Consider the following 20918-nt stretch of genomic DNA (forward strand, 5'->3'; position numbering starts at 1 on the left):
GCCTCATTAGAACATTTATGTCTGTACAAGATTTATTTATTACAAGACTGATCTGACATTTCACTCGAAGTCTGCAACCCTTGTGTTATTAATATTATTCTTTCCATTTAATCAATCTTCATTGGCTTCTCTATTCTTCAACGTCTAACAGCAGCCCTTTGTGCTCAGTATGAGCACAAAGGTGAATGGGTGGTTTAGAGGACACTGTGTCACAGTCATTGAGTTGCGCTGTGCAAGATTAAAGCTAAATGTTAATTTAAGTGTCCAGTGTGTAAGTTTGGAGGCCTCTATTTTTTCTACCTCTATGTTTTCATGCATGTACAATCACCTGAAAATAACGCTCTTTTTATTTTTAACTTAAAATTACTTAAATAATATCCCACTATATCTTCAGTGGGAGCGGGTCCTCTTCCATGGAGGCCACACAAACACAAACACAAACACAATGTTGCTCAGAACAAACTAAATACTACCTTTAGACATGGCCTTTCAAGTGTGGGTTCTCCTTTACATTAGGTTGGTGCAACTAAATCCTACACACTGGAGACTGAAATGTTGAAAGACCTCCAAAAATGTTAATAATCACTCATGTTTAGGACTCTGCAGAGTGAGTTACATAATGTGTCATATATCTGTCCAGTTTGAGTGACCACACCACTTTTGGAGGATGCACCGTTGTTCCAAAAAACACCTTACTACTGGTGTGTATGTAATGGCTATGTAATGGCAAACTAATATATGTGTAGGTTAGGAGAATTAAGGATGTTGCCTTAGGTATTAGCTGCAATTATACGATACATTAGTCCCTATTAAAACAGATCAGGTTTTTTGAATCATAAATGAAGGTTGAATTTATCAGAATTATGATGACGTTAGTGTGTGAAAGTTTTGACTCATTTCTTACAGTAAGGCACACCCTGTCATACATAACATGAAATTCAAGTTTATTTTTTAGAAAGAAGAAGGCAGCATTTTGGGATGCTGTCGTATTGTTTTGTCATACTGGGACATCTTGCACACACCACACTGACACCTCTCTAAAACAGTTTCAACACACCAGTGTCACGTATTACAGTATTTAGGTGTGCCTGGTCATGAAAACTGGTAAATTACCTATTAACTATAACTAACTGCTGTATTTCATAATGTTTGATGTCATTCGCCTCACACACTAATAGTCACATAGATATTAGTCACTTTCTGAGAGAGAAAAACACCAGTGAGCAACTTGTCTCACTCAAATACGAACCATTGCCCCACCCTGTCTCTTCACTGGCTCTCATCCAAAGGGAGTGGTGAGAAAGGTGGAGTAGTTGCGTTGAGTGCATTCAAAAAACTTACCTCAGGGATATACATGTGTGTGACATAATCAGCGTAAACTATATGCTGTAACCCCATGTAAAACATATAAAAGCGTGATGCAAGAAGGAGCCTTCTGGCATTGCATCATGACACTGTTTGCATGCAGCCATTTTTTCCAAACCAGACCCTGCAACATTGTAAATCATAACAATGCTGAACATCACACCTTACTGAAACACTGCAATCCAGCTCCTTATGAACCGTGTCATACGACAATGACATAGGGAAATTATGAGTGTAATTCCTTCGAATTTCAAAGCAATGAAGACTTTCTGGTGACATTAATTGACCCCATTGAGCAATTCTTTATTTACAGAACTCAAAACGCCTCAGTGTGAGTAGACAGTGTGGGAGATAAAGGTCAGACACAGTGTCACTAAAAGAAGAAGTAGAAACGTAAAGGGTTTGTCTGTTTATGCTTGTACTTTGTATTCCATGCATATACTTTAAGCTTGCCTACAACGATAATTCACTTTCATTTTAGGTTGGAAGTGACATGAGGGTATTTTGCTGAATCTGTTTCACATTTATTCCTAAGACGCTCAGCCCAAAGCCTTTTCATTATGTCCACACCCATGACTCATAGGCTTCCTGACATTTTTCTCACCTTTCCTGTTGCAGCCACATGTAGTCTGACTCCCGAATGCACATTTAAACAAGGTCTACCTCCCCCATTATAGTGAATCAGAAAGGAACACAAGGCCCAGTGTTACTGCCTTTGGCTGCTCTCTCCCTTTTTTTTTTATCAGCAGTTTATAGAGATAGGGAGCTCGTCCCTGTGGGAACAGAGCCTTCCCCCCACACCAGGCTCTGCTCAGCACACATTCCTGCGGTGTTAAGTGAGGAGCCCAATTCTTGTTTCTCCTGACAGAATGCTTGAGCGAAGCTGCAAGAGGACGACAGAGGAAGGGGTCAATCTCCTGTGTGGAAGTGGGAGGAGAGATTAATTAGAGAGGATTCAGTGGAAAAAACAGGCACAAACAAATCATTATAAACGAGATAAAGCCAGAAAAAAAAAAAAATTCCTAAACATGAACTTTGACACACACAGCATGAAACAAATCAACATAAGTTTAAAGTGCTTTGGACATTTGGCACAATAACTTTTTTTTTTAATGTCTTGCAACATTCTACAATTGACTACAGAAGTGCTTCAGCTTGTTGAATATCTAGGCAATATTTCCCCCTGCTGGTGGAAAGGTAATAGATATATATCTGAAACTTATCAGGAGTTTATGCGCAGCACAGCCCTAAGGTGCTTCTCCTGCTTTTCTCAAACAGGGAGGCTCTCGGTCCTGGGTGGGGCAGCCAGGCAAGGTGTGTCAGCCTGTTGACTCACTGTCTACTACTGACAGATACCAAAGGTAGTCAGTCCAAAGAGAAAAAACGAGTTTGGGAATAGACGAGTTTGTCCTTTTGGCGGATTTAACACCGACGACAATCAATCATCTGTCACTTTCTTCGGTGGAGCTCAGTCCTGCGGACCAGGACGTCAAAAACAAAAAAACAAAAAGTTTCCAAAAAATATGGCGAATGTTTTCATTTTAAACCTCTGCCTGGTGTTGGTGAGTTTTTTATTTCTTATTTATTTTCATATCCTCTCTTTAAGTGTCGACACACGTCATTAACACGTCGTGTGTGAGAATTAACTTCTATTTTTTATTAGTACTAAAGAGGAATGTTGTTACAGAGTAATTATTTCTTATTGAATGGGGACTTTTTTTGCGATAAGAGCACCTGAAACTCACTGTTAAGCTCGACTTTGTGCTTCAGGTCGTGTCCGGTGTGCAGTCGTGTTTTATAACCAGCTCTCTCTACGTGCCTGTTCCTCGTTTAATTCACCCTGGACTCCTAATAACAAAAGGTACTTCTCACTTCTCATTTATTTATGAACTCTTTTGACAGTTTTACAGTTTAAATTACAGCTTGAATTATTTGGCATTTTGCTTTTGTAACCACCTTCCCTTCGCAACCTTTTCCTCATTTCACCCATGCTTTTTCTTTTCTTGTCTCGGTTTCTCTCAGTTAATGTCGCCGGCTGCGATACCAGATCACACTTAACTTTGAGTGACTCGAGTTTTACGATAAAGGATAATGGGGAAATAGTAGCTTTGACTGCGGTGTCAGTAGCAACAAGCGGGCGGACATTTTCTGTGTGGGCTCAGGACAACAGTGGACTGCAAAGTGAGATGGAAGTTCACCTTTTCCGCAGCACAGTGCGGGAAACAGAGGTAGGACTGTTGCACTGTTGTAACCTTATACATGTCAGAAATATGAGGATGAAATATTGTTGAGTTCTTGATCTGTTTGCATGTTTACAGCACAAAGGCAAAAGCAAAGGCAAAGGCGTCCTGGTGCGCACCAAGAGAGAATGGGGTCACCCACCCTTCAACATATTAGAGAATCTTCCAGGACCTTATCCTAAAAACATTGAGCAGGTAATGTTAGTCTTGAAAATATAGACTGCTTTGGTGTGTTTAAGATCTTCATTGTAGGATGAATCACAATACAAATGAAATTTCTGCCTATTGCACTGGTTTGTCTTTCCTCCCATCTTCTTTTCTCCCCCAGATTATCTGATTCCCACACCCAGACACACCTGTTAATGTCATGACTTTGATGACTGACATGTTTAAATTGTGCTTAATCCTTTTGGTGTGTTTATTCCTGCATGATGAGATTGTTTATTGGAATCTGCCCCTTTTTTTTTATCCAAAAGAGGTTTCTTTAACTTTGTGAGATTGTTTTTTATGAACTGTGTTTACTTGTGTGTGCAGCTTATATGTGTGTTTAACTCGGATTGTTTTGATTTCTCTTTTTTTAGATTGTATCGGATTCTGAGATCAACCACAAAGTGTACTACACTTTAAGTGGACCAGGTGTCGATAGTCATCCAGGGAACGTGTTCTCTTTAGACCGGTATTCTGGGATGTTAACTGTGCACAGAGCAGTTGATCGTGAGGAGTTCCCAAGGTTTAACGTGAGTGTGAAATAGGGCTGCAACTAAAGATTATTTTTTTAAAATGTATTAATCTGATAATTATAAAATGCCTGTCACAATTTACTATTACCCAAATACCAGTTTTCCAGCATGTTAACCTTTAAAAAAAATGTCTCCACAGTTAACAGCTAATGTTTATGACCGGCTCACAAATAATCCAACGGACAGAACTTTAGCTATCATCATAATCATCGATGATGTGAATGACAACGCTCCTACATTTAAAGACCGCCTGGAGTTTACTGTGCTTGAGCAAAGCAAAGCAGGTGAGCAGCATAAAATACACTGCCAGGAAATCCTGCACTGTTCCTCCTTTATTTTGGGCGATGATAAACTTCATGGTCATGCTTTAATACCACAGGTGCAGAGGTGGGGAAGGTGAACGCTACAGACCGAGACGACCCAACTACAAAACACGTTGTCATCAAATACACTCTCTTGGATGGAGCTGACTGGTTTAGAATCGACCCATCGACTGGTGTCATCAAAACAGTAACTAACACCCTAGACAGGGAGGTGAGCCACTGCACCAATTTATTAATGATTTACTCTGAAATACAACATTCAAATTAGATCATACAGTACAAATGCTTTATCTTGGTCTCTTGCCTCATCTATATATGTATATATATGTGTTTACCTTTATTTCATTTTGCCACATTTCTTTTTTTAGACACAAGACAAGTATCTGGTCAAGATACAAATCAAAGATAACGAAGGTGCTGCCAATGGTCTGGCTAACACGGGTACAGCAACTATTATTGTGGGTGACATCAATGACAACCCACCGACTTTCTCAAAAGCATCTGTAAGTGATTAACAATTACACACCTAAACATCTTGTGACAATAGCATTAAATACAACAGATGTGTTTTATATAAAGTCTTTGTTAACAATGTACAGAAGGGGGTTTAATTAAAGTTTTTACATTTTTTGTTTCCCTTAGTATGAAACGTCTGTCAAAGAAAATGAAAGCGAAAAACTTCTCCTCCGAATTCCTGTTCAAGATAAGGATTTAATAAATACACCAAACTGGATTTCTAAATTCGTCATCACTCAGGGCAATGAAAATGGAAATTTCAGAATGGCTACTGACCCTAAAACAAATGAAGGGCTTCTGTACGTTGCTAAGGTGAGTGAGATTTTGTGTTATTATTATCCGACAGTACAACAATTCAACATGGCACATATTGTGTACAGTCTGAGCCAACATTGACCAAAAATTAATATTTACAAAACACACTCTTCCTGTTTTTTCCAGGCCTTGAATCATGAGCAGGCTAAGAATGTTAAACTTCAGATTACGGCAAAAAATGAAGTTGATCTGACTGGCACCAACGCCCAATGGCAGTCCGTCCCTGTGACTGTCAGTGTCATCGACATGGATGAGGGTCCAGAATTCACAGCTCCTACAATCCGCTTCAAAGTCAAAGAGAACACACCACTAGACACGGTGATAGGAAGATACACAGCTGTAGATCCTGAAACCAAAAGCAGTGATGGCATCAAGTGAGCAGTCTTACTTTATACTTGTCTTAAAAACTTTCTGGCAGCTAATCCTCAAGGACCCCAACTCAAGTTTGTGCTGCTTCTCTTAAACACTGGAGGGCAGACTTTCACTGCTGAATCAAAGAATGTCCTGCTGCTAAAACACTAGTATTTTTTTCTCCACTCCCTGTTAGGTATTACAAGGTCACAGACCCAGCCTCCTGGATCAATGTCGACAGAAATACCGGAGAGCTGAAGGTTGCAGGCGAAATTGACAGAGAGTCAGACTTCGTCCAGGATGGAATATACAACATCACCATGAAGGCTGTTGATGCTAGTAAGTTTCTTGTGAATGCTAAATTCACTTTTATAAGCCATAGACAGAAAGCTGTTCTTGCATCTAAAAAAACAAACACTTATATTGCTCACATAATAACACAAGCTCCCTCAATATCCCTCTGGTGACACTAATCCGTTACTCACATCAGTCACCTGTTTTCTAAGTAAAACCTCTTTCTGTGGTATTGTTATGGCAGTCGAGTTTTAACGAACAGCAGCTCCACCCTCACCAGTATTTGCCAGAACAAAACAAGCATCTATGTCCTGGCTCAACGGTACACCTGTTGACACGATATGACTAGTCCTTAGCATTGACTCACTGTTCTGTGGTATGAATAGTGAAAGCTGGCTCTTACCCAAGATGCTAGCCAGAATTTCCAACCATGTTTATCTTGTTTTTTCCCCAAGTACTGACATGTCCTTTTTTTGTTTTTGTACTAACGTCATACTGATATATTTCAGGCACCAAGACAGGCACAGGAACCGTCATCATCGAGGTGGAGGATGTCAACGACAATAAGCCAAAGGTTCCCAGTGAGCTGGTGATGTGTGAGAACCCGGGAGGGCTCAGCTCTGTGACTTTTGTGGCTGAAGACGAAGACAACAGTCCCTTGTCTTCCCCCTTCACCTTTGCTTTGCCAGACAATCATGATGGCAAATGGTCTTTGACAAGGTTTAATGGTAGGTGGTTGAAATTTTACCCATCTAACCTACATCTGTTAAAGAATAGATCTAAAACAAAAAGTTTTTCATGGAGAAATTGTGGGGGGACAGTATGGATAATTACTTGTTTCTGGTATGAGTTACTTAGACCATGTAGTGTGGAATGGTGACTGTAGTGGACTGGACACGTTTAACAACAACAATACACCAATGAAGATCTGGAAATGCTCTGTAAGAAATGTTCAAACTACTCATAAAGCAAAAAAGTTTTTTTTGTTCTCTATCAAAACAAAGCACCACCACAAAGTCTAACCAAAACATTCCTGGCCAGTAAACAAGCCAGAGTCTGGTATAATATTGACTGTTTACAGCTCGACTGATAATGATTTTTTGAGGCTGATACCAGCACCAACTGTGTTGGAAGAAGAATTCAGGTTATTTATTTGGGTAAAAGTAGTAATACCACACTGTAAAAATACTCCATTACAAATTAAGTCCGGCATTCAAAATCTTAAAGAGTTATAGTAGAGAAGTATCATCAGCAAAATATACTTACATACAATTTAAAGTATGTTTTATACATTACATTATTGGATCATTAGCATTAATGCAGAAACGTTAAAGACATACATGTAGTACCTCTGCAAATGTAGCTCCTTTACTTACCAGCACTAGAAAGGTATTAAAAGCTAAAAGGATTTTGCAAAATCTGATAATGTAATTTTTTTACCATGACTTGAAACTATTTTTGATGAGGAACCCCCTAAATTTATTTTTTGGTCAGGATATGTAGGACAGCTGAAAACTTGAAAAATAAACCTGCTTTGCCTGGTGGACAAACTAGTTTGTGCACTTTATGTTGCGATGTTGATTTGTTGTTTTCATCCTATTTGTGATGGCAACCAATTTTCACAGTGAACACTTTAGTTGATCCGTGTTTCAAGTGTTCTACACAGTGTTGCACTACTATTTCTTGGAGGAATGTACATCTTCTCATACTTTTTTACACGTGTGTTTTCTCCACAGACACAGCAGCTACGTTGAGTCAGCTCAAAGAAATTCCTACGGGGATACACGAGGTTGATGTGATGGTTACAGACCTGCAGGGCAGTGGCGATTTACAGACGGTGAAAGTACGGATCTGCCAGTGCAGAGATGGAGTCTGCTTGGCCAAAGCAAGCTCTGTGTCATTAGGGCCACTGGGTATACTTGCTTTGCTGTTGCCTCTGGCCCTCCTCCTACTGCTCTGTGAGTCCTCTACTGCTATACTCTTGCCAGCAGAATTGTGTAGGCCACACTGTGTAGATAAGAAAACAAGGAGTTTGCGCTCATGAATGTGATAGAAAGTGTGTAATGTCATTATGCTAACTTTTGTGATGCATGGCGCTATCGTGAAACACTGTTTATTAAAAAAAGTGTGTTTTCTTGTGCACTAATTTCTAACCTACTTGATTTGTTATTGCAGTACTACTGCTTATCTTTTTCTGTGCGACAAAGAGAGAGAAGTTGGAACTTGATGATGGAGGAGGCAGCGGTGGAATCCTGCTCAAATCAAACACTGAGGCCCCAGGGGAAGAAGTGGTAAGGACATAATAATGAAAGCATTGCCGGGGCTCACACCGCCGTAAAGCAACTTTATTTTTTTGTTCTCGTTTGCTTCATTTATTCAGTTGTTGCTTCTTTTTTTGTCTTCTTTTCTTGCTCGGCAGGATTCAAGTCTCATCACTATTCCCACTATGGGGATTGAACAAGGAGTGAAGGGCAACACGTTGAAGACAGGATGGATGGGAACCAAGAGCACCAGCACAATCGGAGGCCATGGTGCACATGAGAATGGGACGTATAAGGGCATTACCACAGCTGATACAAAGGAGTACTCTTCTGCCCAGTATGATTACCAGTATGGTACTCAACAGTTTAATGGAGGTAATCTTCGTGGTAGTTATGTGGACTTTGACAACAGGTACTTCGCCCAGGACTCGGCTCTTCTTCACACCTGGCAAACACATGGACGCTATCTACAGCAGGTAATGTTGTTTTGTAGTTAAAAGCATGTTAAGATGTTCACTATAAAACAGCGAAAAATATGTCTGAGAGTGAACACAAAAAGCAAGAGAAGAACTAAATATGTCTACATGCGTACACCTTTCATTCTGTGAGGTTTAATAACGCCTTTGTTCTCTGTAAGAGCTTTGCTAACTCTCAGGTGTAATATAATCTTGTTCTCTAAGCCGTGATAGTGTCCTCCGTAAACTTTAATATTTCTCAACTTCTGGGTGAGAAATTATTTCTCTAACTTGCCGCTGAGCTGTTTGTTCGCTGTGTAATATCTGACTGCCAGTCATATCCTGAGCAGCCTGTGTGTTATCACGTGGGTAGTATCTCTCCCTCTTATAGCTAAGGCTTAGTCCACAGCTGAGTAATAACTCACTTCCTCTCTCATTGCGTCTTACAGAAGCTGGCCTTCATGGGAACAGAAGATGACGGACGGTATGCAGATGACGGCACCCGCGTCTACGGGTTTGAGGGGCAGGGCTCTGTAGCTGGCTCCATCGGATGCTGCAGTGACTATGGCGAAACTGATGACCTCGGCTTCCTAAACACACTTGGACCAAAGTTCAAAAGTCTCGCAGATGCGTGCAAAAAGTCGTGAACAATGAAGCTGAATAATGAATGGTGTTTACTTTTCTCTGTACACAGTGTCGTGAGGTCGGGGATCTGAACGCTCTGTGTCCCGCTGAACATGAATGAGAAATAGAACAAGCAGACGGCAACAGTGTGTGCGCACTGCTCCGCTAATGCTTTATGTTTTTATTTACTTTTCTTCGCTGCTTTTTGGTAAAGAGTCTTTTTGCACTGAAAACTATACAGATGCGACCACTTGTCCATACTTTACGTTGTGTGTTGCATGTTGTTTGCCTTTTTTTCATCCGGGCTCAGAATACAGGAGTCGAACTGATTTCGAAACCAGGTTGCATCATGCACATTAAGAGGAACTTCAGAAGCTCTTCTCTCTAATCTCAAAACATACACACTTACAAAACTGTGGGATATCACTGAGATTCTTGTGCCAAAGAAAACAATCTACCGCCCTTCCTGAGCTCATGTGGTAGCAGGTATAAACAAAATGGAGGCAAATAGCAGGAGGCTAAAGAAGAGGTCTGGGTAATAAAAACGGTTGGAGAGGCACGGTTAAAACGTGCTGTCTATCTCTCAGCGAGAACTTAAAGTGAGAGTTTAACTGTCGGCTTTAATACCGTTAACCTTAAGGGCTGAAACACTTGGCAACTCGTCTGCTGGGCTGTCTCCTTGTAGACTTGACACTCTTTCTGGTTTCTCAAAGTACTGATATCATTATCCAGATTTCATCTCCTAAATATCAAACATGTTTGAAAATATCTGGGTGGTCCCAATGAGCATGTAAGCAGTTATGGAGGTTTAAACCTGGATATGTAATATTTGAAGGGGTGAATCAGCCTAAAACTCCTGTGGTCTGAGCCTGGCTTTAGAGTCTTTGTGTGTTTTTATCCATCCATCATCCCACTTGTCATTTTCAGGAATGGCGAGTGGAGGTGGTTTTGCAGGTTCCTAATGACAGTTGTGTAGCTATATGTGGGGAGGGGCTGTAGGGGTTTTCTGTTAATTTGTCACAGCTGTGGGTATTTTGGTTATAAGTCACAATCTTGAACTATTCACATGAAAGTACAGTTTTGTTTTTGTGTGGCTGATTTTAAAGTATTTGTTTAGATTTTTTTTTTTTAAGAAAAATAAAACTAACACCTGAATGAAATAAGACAGTAATAAAACTGCCATTTGTAATATATCACGTTACTGTACAGTTTGACAGTTTTAAACAATAACGTTGACTGTCTTCCACTAGTTTTCCAAGTCACAGTGTTCGTCTGTGTAAACACATTCCAGTGCCGGCTCTTGGCCATGGATTGGGGCGTAGTTTCAGCCCTCTTTGTCACTGAGGTTGTTGCAACATTCTGATCCCGTGAAAGTCAACACAAGGGCGTGAATGGGCGGAGTGATTTGTTACCGCCTGCAACTATTTGAATAGAACAATAACCAGATATAACAAAAAGCTAAGAAGATCATAACAATGTCCTTGAGCCTGCTAATGAAAGGGAATCTGAAATTCCCATATGTCTATTAAGTTTTTAAAGCTGTAATTTTGCATGGTCATTAAAGAATGTTCCCCTGGTGAACTGCTACTGCAGCAGATGTAGTTTTATATACGTCTCAGTTCAATTTAATGGACATAGGATTAATAAATAAATGTGTTACTTAACAGGCTTTAAGCGTTTTTAAGTTAACTCTAAGTCCAAAGGCTTTTCTGATAGCTGTAATCTAACGCTACATGCTTTTTATACACATTAACTTGTAAAATCAGATAGTGTTTTGTCTTTGTACTTTTGCAGAAGGATGAAACAGAATATTCGAGCACCAAGAGTTGTTCATTGTGCTCAGTCTCTGCATGTGTACTGTGGTGAATGATTTACTGGGTGCGGCCCTCTGAGCTTGCACAAGATGGAGGGCAAAGTGTTACACCTACTGTCTGCTAGCTAATGTTTACCTCCTGTCTTCTGCAAATCCAGTTGGTGCACTGTATACAGTTACAGTAAGAACCTTGTATGTGATCATCCATTGTTTTTTCTATGCCAGAATTTTGGCAACATAACTATGATATTTATTTGGTTAACAGTAACATTGATAGCTATCACCATCTTTGAAACTCCAGTAACAGAAATTTCATTGTTGGGTCCAATCAACATGACTTTGAATTAACTGTTGATATCATATTTAAAATGGTGAGATAAGAAGCTTAGCTACATTATGCACAGTCCTCCATAAATAAATAAAACAAATGTATTAAAACACAGATGAATTGAGTTGGTGATCCCCTTATGCTTAGACTGATTATGGATTATTCATTTCTAGATATTCTAATACAGCATTGCCGCTTGTGAACTCAATTCACCAACTTTTGTGTTTAGTTGACATGCAGATCATGCATCAGTGTGATGAGTCTCAAATCTGGAAGCTGGAAATATAATTATAGGATCCAGAAAGGACCATCTGTCATGTGATTGTGGTGACGAGTATCAAAGATGACAGCTGAGAGAAGTTGGGTGGGGGGGAGGGAGGGGGAGGGAAATTAAATCTTGGAATGAAACTGGTCTCTCGCTACGATCAAACACTGGAATCTTGTTAAAAATACAACAACATTATCTGCACAAATTACAATAATACTGTCACAATTATGTGAGGATGTGAACGAGATGTGAACATCAAAGGTTTTTGCTCAAAATCCCACTGGGGCCAATTAGGACAATCTTGAAAAGTCACTTAACACAAAATAATGAAAATAAGCAGTTAACCCAAATATCTAAAGAAGGCACTCTAAGCACAGACGGCAGCTCCATTACCCCAATTTCACCAATAAACAGTCTTTTTATTTTATTTTCAGATTCTTAATTACAACTCTCTGCAGACATAAACGCTTTTGTGTTTGACTGGTTATTCTAGAAATCTGCGGTGAAAAGCTTCTTAGGAGTTTTTCTAAACAATTTCATGCACTGCATTTACCACACGGCCAGATATTTGGCATATTGTGAACATGAGAGTTCACGCGCTCTGTTGTGCTGTCAGAAAAACATTGTTCACAGTGATGACACAGCATTAAGACCAAGGAGTGAACATTACTTGAGCAGCAAAAATGATGCACAAGTTTATTTATAGACGCTTACAATGCGCCATGGGTGTGAAATGTATCATGGAAGTCCAAACTGAGACAGAGGAGTGAAAGAGTTATAAGATTGCCACACTTGGCCTCGCTCTGTCCCTACCCTGACACACTTTCATTTAAAAACATAGTTACACAGTGCTAAAGAAGCATCGCTTTGCAAAAACAACATGCTCAGCTGTCCTAACATATGGTGTGTGTGTGCACCGTGGGAGCTGCATGACAAAAATACCATAGCAGCAATTAAAGCAATAACAAACAAGAGTTGTTTTTTTTAGCTAATTTCTTCTCCTTTTTTTCAGGATCATCAAGTGCATCCTTATGTAAAAAGAAATGGCACTGATAGGCCACATAATTCAATAGACCACTTTGTGTGTCCACCCTTATCAGAGCTGCTTGAGCCATCACTTCCAGTCACTTCTGTAAAGATGCAATTAATTCTAAAGCAGTAGCGTGAAATTAATTTATTGCTTGTAATTAGTTTTCGGCATACTGTGAAAACAATCTCTTCAGATGGGGTGTTTTCACCCTCCACCAGAGAGTCTGAGGACACTTGGCTCCATCTGACTTCAATATGGAGTGGCGTCTTCAGCTGCCAAGAACGTGGAGAGCTCAGAAACTTCTTAACTCCGTGTTGACGCTGGCCTCAAGATTTACGGTTTTCAATGACACGTGTGAGATATTTTAGTTGCTATCAATGCACAAGACAAAGTAATTTCTTCACGGTGTGTCTTGGGAAACCGCAAACCAGGTCATGTATATATGGAATTGAGGTTGGTTTGTGAATAATTTAATCACTGAATGTGCGTGTTTTCTAAATGCAACAGGCCTTATTGGAATGACTATGATGCGTTCATGACAAACTACAGCAACTATGTATTGTTCAAATAAGATTCTCAGATGACTTATTACATATGATTCACCTGTGCTTTCCTCATGAAAGAATGTTACAAGTACAAGCTGTTATTACTGCCAGTGCCACTAGGTGTCACACTTACCTCTTATCTGAATTGAGGGTGGGGGTGAATATTAATAGAAGGTGGATGAGTTCAGTCAAGACACTTTCCCTGTCGATCACATGTGTAACCAAACACCTGAAATCACTTCAATTAAGCTGTGAAGTCATGACAGCCCAGTTAAAGTAAAGTGATGTGACAATTTGTGGCAGGAGCCTCACCATGCTTTGATATGGCATATGGCAGACGTGTACATTTATCACATGCTCTTAAGTCACCTTCACTGATATTTGGTGTCACTTATCCAACAAGATCAGGCTCCTCACTGGACCTCTGTGCTCATTATAACTAAAGTGAGAGGAGCTGACCACCTCTTCTCTAGGATAGTGTTCTAACACAGTGGATGAAACTGACACTGTCACTCTTTTAATGATTAAGATATTTAATCGTCTCTAAAGGATTTATCATATTTCACGCTTCGCCACAATTAAATCAAAGTTCAAAGACAGATTATATTGTGCTTTTGGCATTTAAATGAGAAAGTGTTTTATATACAAAGAGTAAATTGAACAATGTATGTATTTCTGGTAACCAAACCAGTCTTGTTACACTGTTTGTTTGTCTGAGGTATTGCGTTTCTTCCCGGAGTTGTCGTCCATATCTTTCACACTCTCTCTCTTACATATTAATTAGATAAATCTGTTTAGCAGCGGAAAGCCTCAGTGAGACATCTGGGTCTTAATTAGTCAAAAGGATTCAAGTGATAAACAGTCTAAAGAATATGTGTATAAATGCTAAATTAACCCATTCAATTAAATCTGTAATTATTAAAAAGTTGAGTGGTCAACATGCAGTCTAAATATTCATAGTTTGTTTTTCTGGTGTTTGTTTTGTGGGATGCAGATACAGTTTTTTTTTCATGATGTTTAATCACATTATAAAACAACGTTTTTGTGGCGATGTTTTCCGCGTTGACATCCGATCAGTATCTCACAGATCAAGGATCTCATTGTATCTCCAAAATGCTAATGAGTGGAACGACCCTTGTAAACATCATCTGAATTAATATGTCATTATTCCCCATGGAGTCCATATGATTATTACTGCACAGAGGCCTCTTTTATCAGCCAGCGGACACAAGGACATGAGTGACGCACACGGTAAAAGCATAGGCAGAGATGACAGGGTTACTTACTGGTATATTGTTTTGAAATTGCAATTATTATTGTTGTTTTTATTTTTGTTGTATCGATCCTTTCCCCCTCCAAATAGTAAATGACAACACGGTAGGAATGTAACAAACATAGCAAGATGAAAGCTTGACTTTCATCTTATTTCTCCTAATGAGGATGTAACATTGGAAGACCAAGCATTCATCAAACTTCGTCCACCAAAGAAACAGCCGGGCGGAGGAAAAGCCTTAAGACTCATTACTGCATTGAATAAATGGCTGAGGTTGACCACTGCTGAGGCCATTCATCACCTCTGAACCACATCAAAAGACAGTTTAGGAATGTGGTCAAGGCTTGGGCTTCTGTTTGTCTCTATTGAACGCAAGCATTGAAGTGCAATAAACTAGAGGTCAGGGTCCAGCAGCAGACGTAGGACGCGCAGAAATCATAAAGTAGGCTCATGTTCATTAGTGTTCATCCAGCTGAGAGTCACACAACAGATCACACTCCTTGTTAGGCTTTGAACAATGTTCTGAAAGAGATCCACAGCTTGTCTTGGTCTTGTTGGCGTGAGGATAAAATCACTTTTGCAGCTACTTTATGTCAAAATAGAGCACTGCATAATACACTCATATAGTGTAAAACAAACCCCACCCCAAGAAAAGATGCAAACAAAAGGATTACAGAAAATAGCTGCATCTCAAAAGGGTGTTGTTGTTGCCAGAAAGCCTTCAGAGAATAAAGAACGTTTGTTACAAGAGTTTCTGTCTCACTAAGAGCCTCAGTGTGACGTTGTTGCTTGTAAGAAGCGCCACGTATTAGCACAGTGGCCCCCCGTTACATTTATCTGACAGAAACAGACAAAGGGGGACCTGACAAAGTGTTTTTTTTTCCTCTTTAGTTATCATAATCAAAGTGAGCCCTCTGCAAAAATCTTACTGTCATGTTTCACCAACTGCTAGAATTTAACAGCCCAACTGCTAGGATTTAACAGCTGAACACGCAAGGATCAGCGGAGTGTGACTTTCCTGAGTAGAAAGAGACAGATAGACGAGGTTAGACAGGCTATGTGTGAGAGATGGAGGGCTAAGGTTTAACAGGTAGATTAAGAAGGTAGAAAAGAGAGATCGAGTGCCTGACACACACACACACACACACACACACACAAAGGTGAGATCATTTTCATATGGGTGTTTGTGACTCGATCTTGGGGACTGATTTGGGGCATTAAATCAGCACAAGGGTGGAGGCTCACTGAGGGTGAAACCCCTGCAGTAAACATCCTCAGACCACCTTCTGTGTGAGCTGCTGTTTTTGCCTCACTGTCAGTCTCTCGGCCGGGTGCAGAGAGAGACTTCAGCAGACTACAAAACGTGGTCTCACACTGGGGTCATGCCCTGATAACCACACAGTCTTAGTGAGGAATTTAATTGGCCCACTGCACATTTGACTTCAGGGAATGTTTTGACACCGTAGATGAGCAAAAGGTTGAAGCTGTAGATACAAAGTGTGCAAAACAAATCTTGGCCCCCCTCAGTCCTCTGAGCTCAATGGCCATAAGAAAACATTTGCATATTGATGAGGATGCTTGGAAAGTTTTTTTAAGCCACAAGCAAAAAAAAAATTGGACTAAACACAAACATCACCATTTTTTGGGAGAAAAAGAAACTGCTGGACAAATGTGTGTTTATTTCACATATTCTGCAAATAACATGGCAATGCGGAGCTGTCTATCAGTCACTGAGGATCTGTACTGGCGACAAATCCGTAAAATGCACTCACTGCATAAGAGGGCATGTAAGTATACAGCTTCATTATCTTTGAATAAATATATCCACAGAGGTAGTCAAAAATCCAATACTCCACCGCAGCAAATCTCTTACTAAGTCCTGTGACCACTTAGTTGTTTATTTATACCAAAGTCTGGAGAAGTTAAACCACACCGACACCCCTTACATGTTGATTCCTTTCATGTTCCAACACTGAGCTCAAAAGACATTTTTTTTATATCCACCAACACCGATGCTAAGGGAATACATTTTATTGATTTGCTGTCAGGCTTGGATCAACATGGTCCTATCAGGAAGCTTGGTACATAACAACACAGGCGGTGGACGGCAAGCAGAGCACAAATAAACAAGTAGATGATGATGTGTACTGTGGAAAACACAGAGGTTGACCCCACATATCATGCAGCTGGCTCAAAAGAAGCAGCATCCCACAAATCTGCCATGCTCCGTCAGGTTCACTTGGCTTGCATTTCCAGACAATTGGCAGCCAAGTGATAGATATCAGTGTAGACCCGATTTAACTTTTGTTTGGAAATCAGATAATCAATACGAAATTGAATCACAGCAGCAGCACACTGCGCTATTATAGATCATTCTTGTGTTCCATATTGAAAAGGATAGCATCCGCCAACAAAATCCATTTGGTTAGCACTTGGTAAACATTTTATACAATCTTTAAATGAAGATCAATCCTAACTCCAAGCAAGGATTTAGGCTATTGTATGTTAACTTACTCTGAAAACACTGTGTACATGTGGGAAAGAAGTCCCTGCACGCTGCTGTTTTTGTGAAAACATTTAAATCTCAGTATTTTCAGTGTTCATTGGAAAGTGTTTAGATGCGGGAAAAATCCGACTTAGTGATGGATAGAAAAACTATTGTTATTATCCATCCTAGGGGGACAATTATACTAACATTGGCGTTGTCAAAGTTATTATTCTACATTCTGGGAAAAACACTTATTCACTTTCTGACAGTCAGAGAATTTAGACGAGTATAATATATAACAAGGGTACATGGCTAGTCTGGCTGTGTCCAAAGGTAACAAAATCCATCTACAAGCATTTACATTTACATTTAGTCATTCAGAAAACACTTTTATCCAAAGCAACTTACAAAATAGGGAAACAATCATGGTAAAGTGCAACTAGGACATGTTAATGCAGCAATAAGTGGTGTGACAATACTCGAGGGAAGTGTCGATTGGCAACAGTCGAAGTGTATTGACAGCAGTTATCAGCTAGAAGCAGTAACTTCATGCAGCTGCCATGGGGCAAATGCTCAAGAAATAGTGCGTGACATTAACCCCAGTGTGTGTTTTTACACTTTTGGACTGATTAAAATGAGATATAATGTATTTATTAATGAAGGAGTCCATGTGACACAATAATCTACTAGAAAAGTGCTTTTGTTGTTTTGTTGTTGGGTTAGTCGACTTTATTAAGGTCACTTTCTACACCGCTAGTTTTCACTGAAGTGAATAAGAAGGCGATGGGTTTGTCACAGTGCTATTGCCATTCTGAACACAGTCTGTCACAATGTGGCCACTCCGTTTAATTTTTAACACCTGCTCACAATGCACACCTCATTCAGCAAACAGCCCAACCTTGACCTATTTGCTTTACATGCAGGATCACCTGTTCCCCTGCTGTTCCCGGGCTCGCTGTGTGCAATATTCTGTCTGCGATGAACTTCGTGCAACGCCTGTCTCTTTAAATGAGGGGCGAGGTTCCTTTTTTCCATCCTGTCTGTCTACCCACCAATACCACCTCCTCTTCTTCCTTCATCGATTGCAAGCCAGACATCCCAGAAATCACTCCGTCTATTGTGAGTGGCAGGTAAAAGAATGACAGAGGAGGATAAATCAATGCAACTACATTTGGCAGTCATTCCTTTCCTCTAACCTTTCATCCTCTCCACCGAGAGGTTAAATCAAAGCCCCATCATCGGCGATTCCAACAATGTGGAATGAATTGTTGCATGAGATGTTTCTAGACAATATACAGGACCTCTGTATATACATGTTTTTTTAAAATAATATTTTACAGAATTGGAAAACCAGAGTTTCCATTTCCAGTTGTGGTACTCCAGGATTATACTAGCTATTGTGACTAAACTGAAGATATTGTATTATCTTATTAATTGTGATGTATTTCCTGTCACACTTACTGACTTTTGTGAAATCATTTCTTGTTTCTATTTAAAACACATTAAAATTCAATCTTGGCTCTGATTCATCTAATATGTGCATAGTGATTAACTGGTATTGACTGGAGGAGCCCCCCCTCAATGCATCCTGTAAATACAGGCCTCAAAGAATGACCAACACTTGGGGAGTTTGACCTTTCAAGGGTCACTGTCCAACACGATGAATCCCTCTAAGATCAAATGATTACATTACAAGGCGCCTGTGATTAATTACTAACAGGGCCTGCAGCAAATTGCTGCCCCAGATGACAGCTTTTGTGATAACATTTCTTATCAGTGACCTCCATCACCCCCTCCATAACTCTCATAGATCACACAGCTCAGATTTAGACCTCCTTTCATGGAAGGTATTAAAGGAGCCATTGTGGCTATATGATTAAACCCATGAGAAGAACTGCAACTTTTATTTTTTTGTGCATATTAAACAGCATTAGAAGTTCAAGGTGGAGGACAGAAAAATATGAAAAGAAGGTAAGCATGTTGTATGGACACAGAGTAAAGACACAGAGTTCTTATTTTCTAATTAAATTATCCTTGAAGTCACTATGCTAAGACAGGCAGTGTCAAGACAGGCTAATTGCGAAATGAAAGGCGAACATTATTGCAGTGTTGAAGTCAAACGCTTTATATCCTTCTAACCTCAACACAGGATGTCACCTCACTTCCTACGTTGGCACTAAATGTAAACATATATAATACATATAAAATGTATTTCTCAATCTCATGTATTATTTTAGCTAGACATCTGTAGGATCTCTGGACACTCCAGGATCTTCACTAGAATTCAAAATGACTTTTGTGGGTTTGAGCAAAGTTTATCCACACAACATGAATTCAGAATGAGAGAGCCACCGACAGGTCAATGGAGATGACGAGGATGAGATAATGCAACCAAGAATGTACACATTAGACACTGTTGAAATATTAAACTTCAGGTTGTGTAGCTCTCGATACTCTTATTGGTTCTTTTTCATGATTGAATAATAGAATAATTATAGATTTTGATTAGAATTTATATATATTTTATATATGATCACTATTATTATAACTATGTGTTGCTTCTAAAGCGGCAAAGGTAGTGTTTACAACAGCAAAGCCACAATATAAATTAATATCTCACTGGAAACAAAGTTACAACGCTGATATTCCTGACATCAAAATACTGAGTGAAGTTTAGAAAGAATGGAGAACACAGACATCAGTCAGTATCAGTGATTCATCCTGTCCTCTGTGCTTTTCTGACGAAATTCACTGCCTGCAGGTACCGCTAGTAGAGAGAGAAGGTGCTTATTTGTCTCAGCCAGCAGCTCAATTTCCAAGAATTAGCTACATTTTAAGACATGTGGCAAACTAAGGGACACAGACTACATACGGACATTTTGTTTTAGCTTGTTTCACAGGTGCAAACTCATCTGGGATGGAAAACTGACAAAAATCCACCCAGGGGGTTTAGGTGGATTTTAAAATATATGCTTTAACATATGGATTTAAGTAACGTAATCTTACTGCTACAAGTGGTTTAGCAGTAAAGTCAACAGAGTTCAGAGCTGGGTCCAAAATTATATTAAAGTGCATTGCATCCACTATACAATGCAAGTTCATAAACAAAACAAAAGCACAATATGCACAACAACTGAGTCCAGTCAGTCTAGCAAGTTCAAGCAATTAGACCACTAGCTGTCACCATAGACTGAATAAAACACGGACGTGGTATACGTGACGTCAGCCACAGGTTTCTGAAGAATCGTTGTGAAGCTCAGAGTGTGGTGGCGCTTGTCGTCGCCATCTTGGCAGTCCTGCCCCAGTTGGCTACCAGCTAATCTAAGAATAGTCAAAGATGTGGAGCGTAGGTGGGCTGAATGACTCACAAACAAGCCACCTGTGATGGCACCCACCTGTCACCTCAAGTACAGTTGTCAAGAACAACAAAATATTTGTACCAGGCTGTAAACGTGTGTGGAGGTTGCCGTCTGATTCTCAAACGTTTATGAAAGTTAATGATACTAACGTAATAATCAGCTTTTAAAAGAGAAAATTCACAAGAGGCACCAAGTGAGCCACCTGTTAAATGCTAATGGTAAAAGTGGTTATGACTCCATTAATATTTTTGCAGGGCTTGTTCATCTTTATTTAATAGTAGCAGCTGAAGGCAGACAAGAAAGTGCCGGGAGAGTAGGGGGTCCCATGCA

The 20918-nt window shown here is 39.8% G+C and overlaps 1 protein-coding gene across 1 annotated transcript; it reads left to right on the forward strand.

Moving 5' to 3' along the window:
• The first annotated feature begins 2602 nt into the window (after positions 1–2602).
• On the forward strand, positions 2603–10609 carry dsc2l (desmocollin 2 like). The gene is made up of 16 exons (XM_010743814.3): positions 2603–2927; positions 3136–3226; positions 3388–3593; positions 3684–3800; positions 4187–4342; positions 4485–4629; positions 4725–4879; positions 5037–5171; positions 5311–5496; positions 5626–5873; positions 6047–6189; positions 6654–6872; positions 7881–8102; positions 8320–8435; positions 8564–8881; positions 9310–10609. Exons 1-16 carry the CDS (start codon positions 2889–2891, stop codon positions 9505–9507), a joined length of 2694 nt encoding a protein of 897 aa, XP_010742116.3. The 5' UTR covers positions 2603–2888; the 3' UTR covers positions 9508–10609.
• The last annotated feature ends 10309 nt before the right edge of the window (positions 10610–20918 follow it).

Source organism: Larimichthys crocea, chromosome II (genome assembly GCF_000972845.2).
Source record: "Larimichthys crocea isolate SSNF chromosome II, L_crocea_2.0, whole genome shotgun sequence".
NCBI classification, from domain to species: Eukaryota; Metazoa; Chordata; class Actinopteri; family Sciaenidae; genus Larimichthys; species Larimichthys crocea.

Excerpts from the sequence above, each read along its gene's own strand:
- dsc2l (XM_010743814.3), top strand. The coding sequence starts at position 2,889 with ATGGCGAATGTTTTCATTTTAAACCTCTGCCTGGTGTTG. Across the intron at positions 8,436-8,563 it reads AGGCCCCAGGGGAAGAAGTG|GATTCAAGTCTCATCACTAT; the intron begins GTAAGGACATAA and ends CTTGCTCGGCAG. Across the intron at positions 8,882-9,309 it reads ATGGACGCTATCTACAGCAG|AAGCTGGCCTTCATGGGAAC; the intron begins GTAATGTTGTTT and ends TGCGTCTTACAG.